Source organism: Dromiciops gliroides, chromosome 1 (assembly GCF_019393635.1).
Source record: "Dromiciops gliroides isolate mDroGli1 chromosome 1, mDroGli1.pri, whole genome shotgun sequence".
Classification (NCBI taxonomy): Eukaryota; Metazoa; Chordata; class Mammalia; order Microbiotheria; family Microbiotheriidae; genus Dromiciops; species Dromiciops gliroides.
The window spans coordinates 199,460,608-199,474,809 of NC_057861.1; the positions used below are offsets into that span (position 1 = coordinate 199,460,608).

At 35.1% G+C, this 14,202-nt stretch overlaps 2 protein-coding genes across 3 annotated transcripts in view; one reads left to right on the forward strand and one right to left on the reverse strand.

Moving 5' to 3' along the window:
• Positions 1-14,202, reverse strand: part of ZNF407 (zinc finger protein 407) — a 660,319-nt gene that overhangs the window by 196,476 nt on the left and 449,641 nt on the right. The window lies entirely within an intron of this gene.
• Positions 5,153-5,551, forward strand: LOC122735369 (40S ribosomal protein S12-like). Its single transcript, XM_043976870.1, has one exon. The coding sequence runs from the start codon at positions 5,153-5,155 to the stop codon at positions 5,549-5,551; it is 399 nt and encodes a 132-aa protein (XP_043832805.1).

Below are 14,202 nucleotides of genomic sequence, written 5' to 3' on the forward strand. Positions count from 1 at the left end.
ATTGTGAAATGGTTTACCCGTTAGATCTATGGATAAGGGAAGAATTTAGGACCACTCAAGATATAGAGAGCACTGCAAAATGTAAAATTGATCATTTTGATTATATAAAATGTAAAGGGTTTTGTACAAACAAAACAAATATAACCAAAATTAGAAGGAAAACAGAAAATTGAGAAAAAATTTCATAGCAAGTATCTCTAATAAAGATCTTATTTCTCAAATATATAGAAAATGAAGTGAAATTTATAAAAATACAAGTCATTCCCCAATTGATCAATGGTCAAAGGATATGAACAGGTAATTTTCAGAAAAGAAAGCAAAGCTATCTAAATTCATATAAAAAATTATGTAAATCACTACTGATTAGAGAAATACAAATTAAAGCAACTCTGAAATACCACCTCACACCTATCAGACTGGCTAACAGGACAAAAAAGAAAAATGATAAATGTTGGAGGGAATGTGGGAAAACTGGGACACTAATGCACTGCTGGTGAAGTTGTGAACTGATCCAACCATACTGGAGAGCATTTGGTACAATGCCTAAAGAGCTATAAAAGTGTGCATAATCTTTAGTCCAGCAATAGCACTTCTAGGTCTGTATCCCAAAGTGATTTTTAAAGGGAGAGGGAAGAGGAGAACGTATTTATACAAAAATATTTATAGCAGCTCTTTCTGTAGTGGTTAAGAATTGAAAATTGGGGGGATGACCAGCAAGTTGTGGTATATGATTGTAATGGAATATTATTGTGTTATAAAAAATGACAAGAAAAAAAGGAAAAAAATGACGAGGATGATTTCAGAAAAACCTGGAAAGGCTTTTATGAACTGACACAAAGTGAAATGAGCATAACCAGGAGAGTATTGTACACAGTAACAGCAATACTGTACAATGAAGAATTGCAAATGACTTAGCTATTCTCAGCAATTTAATGATCCATAAAAATCCCAAAAGATTCATGATGAAAAATACCTTCTGCCTCCAGAGAAAGAACTGATATCTGAATATAGACAGAGACAGAAGCATAAGATTTCTCTTTCCTTTCTTCCTTCCTTCCTTCTGCCCTCCCTCCCTCTCTCCTTCCTTCCTCCCTTTCCTTCTTTCTTTTTCAGTCTTCTTGCACAAAATGACCAAGATGAAAATGTTTTACATGATTGCACATGTATAACCTATATGAGATTGTTTAGCATCTCAGGGAGGGGTGAAGGAAGGCAAGGAAGAATAGAATTAGAAATCAAAACTTTTTAAAAAAATGTTAAAAATTGTATTCATGTGCAATTGGGGAAATATTATTAAAATTTATCAAAGCATAGGACCATCTACCTAATTATACACCCTTTATGAAGCCTAATAATAGGGTTTGTGAGATTACATATATCATTTCCTAACATCAGAATGTAAAAAGTTTATTATTGTTTAGTACCTTATTTGTTCACTCATATTAACTTTTTAAAGACTCCTGTGCTTGTACTTCAAAGTTTTTATGTAACTTTTGTCTTTTCATTGAGAATATTTACAAGTCCTCTATTTCATTAAAGGTCTTCCATAACATTATACTCTTATGCTGGGCAAGTTATTCTTTTTTTGTTTGTTTGTTTGGTTGGTTGGTTGGTTGGGTTTTTTTGGCAGGGCAATGAGGGTTAAGTGACTTGCCCAGGGTCACACAGCTAGTTAAGTGTCAAGTGTCTGAGGCTGGATTTGAACTCAGGTTCTCCTGAATCCAAGGCCAGTGCTTTATCCACTGCGCCACCTAGCCGCCCCTGGGCAAGTTATTCTTGATTGTGAACCTATGTTCTTTGCCTTCTGGAATATCACATTACATGCTTTACTCTCCTTTTTTTTTACTCTCCTGATATAGGATGTCTCCTATATCATGCATGATCCTGACTGTGGCTCCACAATACTTGAATTATTTCTTTCTGGATACTTGCAGTATTTTTTCTTTGACTTGAAAGCTCTGGAATTTTGTTAGGATTTTTCATTTCGGGGTTTCTTTTAGGAAGTGAATGGTGGATTCTTTCTATTCTCACTCTGTTCTCTGATTCTAAGAGATCTAGGAAATTTTCTTTTATGGTAAACTGAAATATAATGTCTGGACTTGTTTTTTGGTCATGGCTTTCAGTGATTCTTAAATTAGATCTGTTTTCTGTCAGTTGTTTTTGCTATAAAATATATTTTCTTCTATTTTCCAGTCTTTTGCCTTTATTTTAATATGTCTTATTGTTTTGTATAGTTATTATTTTCTATTTAGTCTATTCTAATTTTCAGAAAACTAGTTGCTTGGAAAAGATTTTGTATATTTTATGCCAATCTGTTAATTTCCTTTCCAATTCTTCCTTCCATAGTTTGCATTTCTAGTCTATTTTTTCCTCTAGCACTCTCATCCCATTCATAAAAACATTTTTAACTTAGTTGTTAAATTTTGCTTCAACTTTTGTAGGAACTGTAGTTGAACTAGTGCCCAATATGTGTTTTGGTTTGTTTTTTTTTTTTTTTCCAAGCTTTGCCTGTAGATATTTTGAATCATTTTTTCCTTTGGAGTTTTGTGTTTTGAGTATACTTATCATCCTAATTGCATCTTCTGGTAGGAATCTTTTTATTTGCTAATTTTTGCAACTTACTACCTGACCAGCATTTAAGTCAGGGTCACATCCTTTATATTTCGGGGAGGGGGAGAATCCAGATTGGTCCTACTGTTGCTTTCTTGGGGTATAGTGTATTATATAATTAAATAATTAAAAGATCTCAGGGACAGCTCAGGCTAGAGACCTAAAAGCTTTCAGTGATTCAAAAGTAGTTTGATTGCTGCCCTCCTGTTCTGAGCTTTGCCCCATGTGGAGTTCTACCAACTCCTGTTGAACTCACTAACTATCAGTCAGATGAAAAGCTCTGCTGGTTCAGTGACAGAACTGTAGGCTTCCTGACTGTTTTTCTGTTACGGGCAGGAAGCTGCAACTGAGACACCCCTCAACCCCAGCCACTAGGCTTCTGGAGTCCAAGCCATATAGCTGCTAACTTCTGAATTTCATCTTTGCTCAGTGCATAGTCTAGGACCCATGGCTACTTCTTTCTCTGGAATGTTACCCCTTAGAAATAAATCGCTTCCTGAATCAAGCTTGGATCTGGGATCTGGGATTAGGTAATGAGCATCCAAAGTCCAGTTTATACTTATTCCTGCACAAGAGTAGGTTCATTTATATAAGATTTGGGACCTCTTACTGTCCTGATTTATAGATTCACCCTACTCTGGAATGCTCTGTATAGCCATTTCTTGTGCGACATTCTCCCCAGTGTCCTATACAAAATCTTTATAAGAGTCATCAATATAAAAATCAAAGCATACTCAATAATTCAATTAGTGGATAGAAAGCAGGATTTCATGAGCAGTTCAAAAATGGATCACACCCATACTATTTCATAACTGACATAAATAAAAGATATAGGAAACATCAGATTATGATGTGCTTAGTTTATTGATTATGCAAAAGCATCTACCACTTTATAAGCTCTTTTTTGACAAGATGTTTCCTATCTATACAAAAAAATATATTTTCTATCCCTTGAAAGACATAACAGAAAAAACTCTGTTCAGTCACCTTATGATCATAAACATCAGGCAAAGCATAAAATAGGAAAATGTATATTAGTCAAACATATTTGCCACTATGTTGGAGGAGATCCAGTGTAGAATCCAGATTAAAGAAAGAATACTTGTACATGCTAAGGTCCTCCATATATGCCTGTTTCTAGATGACATTCTTACTATGTCAACTCCCCAGAATATTGCAGGTTCTCTTGGAAGAGATCTCTCATTACTCAAAAGAAGAGTCTGGTACTACCATCAGTACTAGAAATACCAAATAGACAAAGAATGTCTACTGTATGGATTATAACAGGTATTCAGATGGACAATTTAAAGAGATTCATCATCAGTATGCATATTTGGCATAGATAATAGAGAAGAACAAAGAAGTGAGACGAGTGATTAAAAATGGAGGGACAGGAGAGATTGCTTTATGAACTTGCAGAGCTCTTTTAATGACCCTAAACTTCCTACAAAAGCAAAGGGATATATTTTTAATTCAATATTTGACTGATTTGGTTCTATGGCATTGAAACATGGAATGTAATAGTCACTGAAGAATTAAAAATTAATAAAAGCCAAAGAGAAATAGAGAAAAGTTTCAACCTGATTCCTTTCTACCTTTCCAATCTACTTATATCTTACTCTCCCACTAATTTATGATCTGCCTACATAGGACTACTTGCTATTCTCTGTACACAACATTCCATCTTCCAAATCTGTGCCTTGGCAGTGGCTGTCTTCCATGTTCTGAATTTGCTGTGCCCTCACTTCTGTCTCATAGCTTTCCTGACATCTTTGAAGATTCTACTCAAATCCCACATTTTATAAAAAGCACTTCCTGGTCCATCCCACATCTAAACTGCCAATAAGTTCCCTTCTATCTAATCTCTGTGTCTTTATGGAGAGAGGGGGGAAGAGGGGAAGAGGGAGAGAGAGAGAGAGAGAGAGAGAGAGAGAGAGAGAGAGAGAGAGAGAGAGAGAGAGAGATTTTTTTCAATAAAATTCTGCCTCTGCCCATGCATATTTGCTGAATTACTAGGACAATATTTGAAACCTAACTAGCTTGGGAGGATCTAGCAAAGTTTGTGCTCCATTGGTATAGTTTTTTAAAACCAAGAGTCACTTCAAAATCCCAATGAAATATTGGAGTACAACTTTAATACAGTAGCAAATTGCTAAGTATATATCTAATAATATAAATATGTTGAATAAAAATAATGAAATATAAATAGTTAATACAGGGTGTCCCAAAAGCCTTAGTGCACTATTGAAGCCTTAAAGCTTTAAACAGCACTAAGGCTTTTAGGATATCCTTTATATCTAAAATTGCTAGGTTTTCAGGCAATATAAGTTCAAACAATTATTAGTCAATGAAATAACTACACATAGTGATCTATAAGAAAAAAATTTTACAGCATTATGTATGTGAATGAAAATAGTTCTACTTCTGGAGAATTTCCTTTAAAGATATATCTTATAGCTCTTTCCCTGTCACTGCTGAATCAAGCGGGAGGTGGAGGTTCCCAGGTGTTTTCAAGATTTAACCTCACCCATGAAGCACTGCCATGGCCGAGGAAGGCATTGCTGCTGGAGGTGTAATGGATGTTAACACCGCTCTACAAGAAGTGCTGAAGACCACACTCATCCACGATGGCCTAGCTCGTGGAATTCGTGAAGCTGCCAAAGCCTTGGACAAACACCAAGCCCATCTTTGTGTTCTTGCTTCCAACTGTGATGAACCTATGTATGTAAAACTGGTTGAAGCCCTGTGTGCTGAGCACCAAATTAACTTGTTCAAGGTTGATGACAACAAGAAGCTGGGTGAGTGGGTAGGCCTCTGTAAAATTGACAGAGAGGGAAAGCCCCACAAAGTGGTTGGTTGCAGTTGCATTGTTGTTAAAGACTATGGCAAGGAATCTCAGGCCAAAGATGTCATCGAAGTATACTTTAAATTCAAGAAATGAGTAAATAAAAGCCTTGGTCTTATTTGGGAAAAAAAAAGATATTTTATAAATATATAAAGACATAAGTAAAAATTATATTGTTTCTTTTTAAATTGGGAATGGGGCTATTTGAGAAATCTTAGTTGATCACTCAATAAATGCTACATTTTAAGTGCTTCAAAACCTGAATTTTAATAAAGACATTTGCAACTCTACCTTGCCTTAAATTGCATGTCACCATTTGTACAAACATGATCTATGAAGTACTGTATCTTCAGCATGTTTTACAGAAGTAAATAGGGTAATCCTTCCAGACAACTTACTCATCATTTTGTGTTTTACAAAGAGAAAATAATCTACAAACCATTTGGGATTAATCCTGATGACAATAAAATTGATGCACATTAAAGCTTTTTCCCATTCCTCACTTAGAATTTTGTAAATGTGTAAAGATCTATGTGCTGTGTCACACACACAGAAGATGCATATCATGAGCTGCTAAAAAAAAAAAAAGAGCCCTATCTTCTAAGCTACAAACAAAAACTTATGAGTTAGCAGTGAAATGGATGAGCAACTGATGAATTATAGCTCCTGTCCTATTGCTCCTGAGCAGATCTCACTGTACTGTGTCCAAATTATATTGTTGACCAAATATTCACAATCAATTTTATAGTGTGCAGCTAGCATGATTTATTTAATTGTTACAAACTGAGGCTTTTAAGGAGAAGTTCACTAATTGCAGCCAGAGTGCCAGCATATCTATGATATATGGAATGCTTGTAAATATCAAGAGGCTGGTTTGAAATCCAAACAAGAGAGGTGAGGTATCCAACTCCATCTTCATGGAGTGCTCAAGTGATAAGAACTTTTAGAATATAAAGGGTATAAGCTATTTTATTATTTTTTTGGTATTAGCACAAAAAGGAGAAACCTTTCTTATGCTTTGAGGACTTACTTTCAAGGTAAATATATTTTTATCTCAACTTCATAAAATTTGAAACATGAATGAACTTTATAATAATTTTATTTTCTCACCTGACTAGACTATTGGAATTTGTTCTTCAGTGACTCTCTAATCATACTAAAATCTCCTGTGTTGTCAAGCATTCCTACATGTGCCCTGCAGACATTCGAAGATAATCTAAATGACTTATTTGTGTATGTTTTACTGATGTTTTCATTGATCTTGCCATACACCTATTTCTTTCACTCCAATACAATAAATATTGGGTGTGCTACTGCCTTGAAAAGGTATGTTGCCCAATATTGATGTTCATTAAGGAATGGCTGGATAACCAATCACCTTGTGGATGTGATAGAGGAGATTTATGCTTCTAGTAAGGAATCTGAGGCCTCTTCCAACTCTGGTCTTCAATGTTTTCCTTTCAATTCAATTCACTTTTTCCACTTTCTTCCCCACCTCTATCATATCTACATTCAAAGTGACTTTGAGATGTAGGCTATGAAAGGTAATAATTATTTTAAAACCAATTTCTTTTCTTACTCCATTCTTCTGAAGTCTACTATAAAAAATCAGAACAAAAAAATTAACTGAGAAATTCAAGTGAAATGACAAAGCTCTCTTCAAGTCGCAATAAACCAAGAATAATAGATGGCAAACTAGTTCTTTAGAATATACAGTGAAGGGGCAGCTAGGTGGCGCAGTGGATAGATCACTGGCCCTGGATTCAGGAGGACTTAAGTTCAAACTCGGCCTCAGACCTTTGACACTTACTAGCTGTGTGACCCTAGGCAAGTCACTTAACCCCAATTGCCTCACCAAAAAAAAAAAAAAAAAAGAAGAAGAAGAAGAAGACTACACAGTGAACACTACTACCAACTACCATAGTGTGGTTTAATGAATCATATACAGGAAAAAGGTTTTCAGTATGGCAAGCTCAATGGGCATGTTTTAGCTCTTAAATGTCTAATTTTGCACCCCTCTTCATTTTTAATCAAAAAATAAATTAATTTTAAAATTCCAAGCTCTGACAAAACATGCTGAGAATTTTTTTCTCCCCTCTCAAGAAAAGAGTCAACTTTCTATAGCTATTCAATAGATATGAAGTAAAATCAGCACTCATAACTTTAGATTTATGAATTGTGAGCTGAATAAACAAAGCTTATAGAAACTTTACAAACTACATTAAGATCAAACAAGATTTCTTGGCTAAAATAAAGATATTTTACATACTTTACATAAAATATATTTTACATCTTACTAGATGCCTGAGAATTTTTTTTTCTGAGCAATTTTTAAAAGTGGATTTAATTCCACCTTTTGATTCCATGTCCTTCTCTGCCCTTTCTGTCAAACTGTTGACTGCTAATGGGAATAATATTTGTCCTTCCTTTAGTCTGCTGGGTATCTGATGTGCTAGTAACTAGCTGCATAGCTCTGTTATTCCATCTCTAAATATATTCATTTTGTTGCATGTTGAGTTTTTCATATATACATATACATATATGTATATATGAAAATATATATGTATGTATATGTGGGTATGTGTGTATACATATACATAAACACATACACATACATATATAGCTAGATAGATTTAGCAAAAAAATACTACTGATCAACCAAAATAACCACATGGAAGAGAAGTATGAGCAAAGAAGACTTCTTTTTTTTTTTTTTTTTTGGTGAGGCAATTGGGGTTAAGTGACTTGCCCAGGGTCACACAGCTAGTAAGTGTTAAGTGTCTGAGCCAAATTTGAACTCAGGTACTCTTGACTGCAGGGCCGGTGCTCTATCCACTGCACCATCTAGCTGCCCCTAAGACTTCTTAATTAAGCTAAGTGTATGAGACAGTAGCACATTCCATTGAACCCAAGGAATCACTGGGACCATGCCTCTGGAAATAATTGGCCAAGGCAGAAAGGATGGGTGGTGTCAATCCCATTTGCAAAGAACGTGAATGCAGAGAGCAGTCAGAAATGATACATACAGCTCATTGAAAGCAAGTCCTTGAATAGAGACCAAAGAAATCTAAACAACGTAGACCAAAAAAGTCCATATAGTTTTTGCAGAAAGGCATTACCTCAAAGGAACTTCAAATAAGTCATCTTTTAAAAAATATTAATCTATAAATCATGTCCAGTCATCTATAAAAGATAATTTACTGCAGCTTTTCATATTATAAGTGCAGCCTGTGATTTAATTTTAAAACATAGGTGTAAAATTGTTGCTGAACAAGAAACCATTATCCATAATTCATAACATTTCTGCTAGTCCATTTCAGAGCCTGCTTTAGATATGAGTAAACCACACATCGAAATGATGGTTATGAAACCAAAACAAATTTAAATTTTTAATAATGACTCAGTGTACCAAAGTATCTATAAGAACATGGTTTACTGGGCAGATTTACAGATCTAAACCACATAAATGATCACATGCTTATGTACTCAAATAGACTGTCAGGAGGGTAGGAGGTAGACAACTTATTTTAGCTATAAAATTTTCAAAAGTACATAAATGGCAGAGGGTAAATCTCATTTTTCACTTCAAATGCATCACCAATAGGCACATGGCCTGCCTTCTGACTAAAGTAGGGTTAACATTATGAGGTAAAAGAAGGAACAAAACAGAAAGTTCAGTTTCTTTACTTTGCTTTTTATACTTCTGCAACAAACTACTGCAAAAACCAATGAAATTGGGTCTGAAAATTCTTGTGTAACAACATCCAATGGCTTAAAATCAATCTGTATAGATGAGTTTGTGTATTCATATGGGCAAACATCATCTAAATGGTATAATATTTGCATTTGTATTAATTGTGTTCTGGTGAATTCTTTGGGGCGGTACTGAAAACCTTTTATAAGTTTAAAACTATTTTATCACTTCTGAAAAAACCAATAGAACAGAACCCCTGAACGATAAGAAAGACTACTGAAATTATTTAATAACCCATGTCCATTTTCACAAAATGGTCTACGTAATCCTTTTAAAAATAATAACCTGTTCATTTCAGGCACTGCACAATGCTTCCCTTTGTCCCTTGTAAGTCTCTCAAATGTCTTATTTTAAAGGAATATATAGTACTCCCGGAAGACATTTTCCCATTTCTATTCTCTTCAACTCCTGTGAGCCCTTGTTCTGTGTGATAAGGCAATCTCCTTCGGGATCTGAGCTGTGTAGTTTCGCACCACGAGTGACAAGGACTCGACTTGAATAACTGCTGTGCGCAGGTTGTAATTATGTCAGCTGGAGTGTTGAACAAGGGGACTGATTAATGTGAGCCCCAGCCCAGGCACAGTCCCTATCAAAACCTTCGTGCAGGCCAGCAGTGGGGATGGGTTAAAGCAAAAAGACAAAACATGCTGTATCGTCCATGATAGATGAATTGCTCCAACAGTCTTCAGGCAGATGTTCCAGGACAGTATAATATACAATTACTCTGCCTTATCACCTTCCCAGGGACAATAAAGCTTCCTCCTTCTATAGCTCATGTGAGTGAAGGCAAAATTAGTTTTACTTTTACAACACTGACTCACTTATCATGTTGCCTTGATTGTGCTTTTACAGCTAAAGAAAACATATATTCCACTTTTAAACTAAAAAAAAAATCCTACACCCTTTTTACTAAACTGGAGGCTTGTTTTGAGTCTCTTTTGCATCACACAATACAGTTCTTTAAATAGATGCTTAGTTAAAAATAGATACAGGGAGTATAATAAATGTGTTTTAAATGTATACATATATACTCCAAGACACAAGAGAGGTGGGCTGTGTGATTTTATGGCAATAAACCATATCATTTTCCAAAGGACATACAGAAACCATCAACTGAAGGGACACAAAAACTAAAACACTCAAGCACAGACACATAAGTGCACACAAGTGCACACACACACACACATACACACAACCATTCCCTTCTTCAACAACACAGCTGTACCAATACTCCTTTCAGTACCTCTACATGGTTATAAGGTATAAAAAGAGTGTTTTCCAAATGATATATCTACCCATTTTGCTATTCTGTCTCTGATGTCCATTTCTACTTTAAAAAGTTATATTAAGGCCATTAAGAGGGGTTCTCTTCCAAGCTTTCTATAAATATATTGAATTCAGCAACAAAAATCAAGAACTAATGCTTGCCTTATGTCCTATTAAAGCAGTATAAAGAAGATTAAAAAGTGTCTTGGTGTACCCTTCTAACACTTCTCTACTCATGGCAGTAAATAAATAAATAAGTAAATAATTGGTGACACTCATTATAATAGAGGGTTTCATTATACAATAACACCAAGTAAACTTCAAAATGTTTTTGCTAGAGTGAAATTGGCTAAAATCAAAGAGAAAATGAGACAGTGCAATAAGAGCCTTTCAAAGGCAACTCTCTGGTAACTATAATTTATAACAATAAATGGTGTCTCCACTGGAGAATAAAAAGAAAATCCTTAAGAAATGCTGGTAAATGCCACACATATAGAATGAATAGCATACATAAACTGTAATATATACATATATGTACATTTATACATGGGACACCTATGAGATTATATATATATATATATATATACGATATTTATATTTATATATTATTTGTGTATCACATATATATTTCCCCTACTTGTTAGTTGTGTAGGACATCAAGCATGGTTTCAGCACATTATAATAGCAGTTATACTTTGGCGTACACTAACAATACCCTATTTCATTCTAACAGGTGAGATTTTTTCTTTCTTTTTTTTTTCATATATGTACACTAAATGAAAAAATGAGCTGATCTCATCTCTCCTGGTATCAATGCATCCTAAGGATGATTGTTAAATATTGCTAGAAATTGCTAGAGAATTTGAAAAGGATAGAGTCAGCTAAAAATACTGAAAGGGGACTTGGCAAAAACCATTCAATTAAGTTAGCTGCAAAGGCAGGACTCAAACTCAAGTCTTCTGCCTCCAAATCTAGCACAGACAGAACCTCTCTCATGGGACTTTTGTGTTCGTATGCTGGGAGATACAGTTGTGCCATACATTTACATTGTTCCCTTGGAGTCCCTTAAAGGGTCTTTACTTTTTTCTTTTCATACTTGATACCACAGTGATTTAAAAAGTAGTTCTGGAGGTCCAAAATCAAGTCATATTGTACGCACATTCTTCCTTTGCTTGCCACTTGATACCTGCTGCAATATTCATTTTTGTGATGATGTAATATTATTAATACTGGAAAACATGGTCAATATAATTCTACCCTAAATGTTATGCTAAGGAACTAAAAATAGCATCTAACTCTGGAACTTTAATAGGCCCATGTTTAAAATGGCATAATGAAGATTTGATATTAGTCATTTAACCAGCTGGGATTCTTTTACTTAATTTCAATCTTGAACCAAAGAAGATATAAAACTTTGAAGAGAAAGTCATGACAGTAAATTATGCCCAAATGCAACAGAAGGAGAGGGAGAGTGGAATAGAGACAGTGATGGGCGGGGAGAGAGACAGAGACACAGACACAGACACAGAAAAACACAGAGAGATATTGATTGAGATTGAAGTCATTGAAGGACTTTGAAAGGGGAAGGACTGCACACCAGCATAAAAATACAAGTGTTGGCCGTGGTAAGGAGAGAGTCACCTTTTCAGCATAGACTGAAGCTAAGTAGGAGAGAACAGGGGATGACATTGAGGAGATTTTAGGTACAGACCTGGGGATATAAGAAAGCTTATGAAGAATGGTCTTTATTATCTTGGTAAAGGATGGGGTAGCATGTCTAGGAACTGTTCACATGTTCCTATTAGAAGCTCATTTGGGTGACCTAATATTGATTCTACTACTAGTATTACTGTAAAGAAACACATGCTAAAGTACACTTTTAATGGCATTTGATTAACAATCTTTGGTCAAAAAAAATCCACATTGATTTTGCAGGACTAATTCAAATAATTATAATAGATTATAACATAATTTCTAATTATAAATGATTTTTCAAAATAACCAGAAATGATCTTAGGTCTATCTCAAACAACCTCAGTGCTTCACCATTTACTTAGACTGCTACATATTATTGTTTTAGAACCTGAGCCCAGATTTCTCCTTGTTGAATTTAAGGAATCTGTAGAAAGAACCCTCTTGGTACTGCCAACTATTGTGTCTCATTATGCTTAAGAAAATGGTCTAGCTGAAAAACATAGAAAGAGTGCAAAAAAATTGCCCTAGGACTATTGGAGGAAGTTGGTCGACAATAACCACTATGTTCCCATTCTTTGACATGTTACTTAATGCTGAACAACAAAAACAAAAAATTAACCTTTCTGAATCATTAATGGAATGATGCTCCAAGATTTGTCTTAAAGTCCCAACCAGATTTACTGGAGGACTTAAAAGATAAAGAGGAACATATCACAGAATTCTGTCTGCTTTTATTGTTGACTTATTTTTTAACTGGAAAAGTTAGACTCTTCTAAGTACTTTGGACTGGAACAAGAGTGGTAATTGATTTTATAAATGAAATCATGGAATCTATTTATAGAAGTTCCAGAGCCTGGGTGGGCCTGAGAGGTAGCTCCATGCTTATCTACAATAAAAAATATTATTTTAGACTGATTTGCCAACAACAGAACCATTAGAAATATCCTCTTGAGGGGCAGCTAGGTGGCACAGTGGATAGAGCACCAGCCCTGGAGTCAGGAGTACCTGGGTTCAAATCTGGCCTCAGACAGTTAACACTTACTAGCTGTGTGACCCTGGGCAAGTCACTTAACCCCAAATGTCTCACTAAAAAAAAAAAAAAGAAAAAAAAAGAAATATCCTCTTGAGAGCTTATCAGTACAGATTTATTTACTATATCTCTTATAAACTCATCAAAGCCACAAGTGTATAGACCAAGATCACTGACCAATCTAGCAAGCACCAACATAGAGTCATATAGCATTTCCACAGTGCAATCAACCTATTTTTTTAAATTAATAAAGTATTTTATTTTTTCCCTGTTACATATAAAGATAGTTCTCAACTTTTGTTTATACAAGCTTTACAATTTCAGATTTTTCTCCCTCCCTCCCTTTCCTCCCCCCTCCCCTACACAGTAGGTAATCTTATATAGGATATATGGAGATATATATATATAACATTAAACATATTTCTGCATTAGTCATGTTATAAGAGAAAAATCAGAGCAATGACAAAAAACCTCAAAATAGAAAAACCTCAGCACCAAAAACAAAAGAAATAGTATGGTTCATTCAGCATCTATACTCCACAGTTCTTTTTTGTTTTTCTTCCTGGATTTAGAGATCCTCTTCTATCATGAGTCCTTTGGAACTTTCTTGTACCATTGGGTTGGTGAGAAGAATCTAGTCTATCACAGTTGATCAACACTCAATGTTGATGATACTGTGTACAATGTTCTTCTGGTTCTGCTCATCATCATCAGCCACGCAAGACCCTCCAGGTTTCTCTGAACTCCTCCTGCTCATTGTTTCTTACAGCACAATAGTATTTCATTGTATTCATATACCACGACTTGTCCAGCCATTCCCCAATTGATGGGCATCCCCTCAACTTCCAATTCCTTGCCACCACATAAAGAGCAGCTATAAATATTTTTGTACACGTGGGTCCCTTTCCCCTTTCCATGATTTCTTTGGGCAAAAGACCCAAAAGTGGTATTGCTGGGTCAAAGGGTATGCACAGCTTTATCACCCTTTGGGCATAATTCCAA

Bases quoted from the DNA above. Each gene is read 5' to 3' on its own strand.
- LOC122735369 (XM_043976870.1), top strand. From the start codon at position 5,153: ATGGCCGAGGAAGGCATTGCTGCTGGAGGTGTAATGGATGTTAACACC.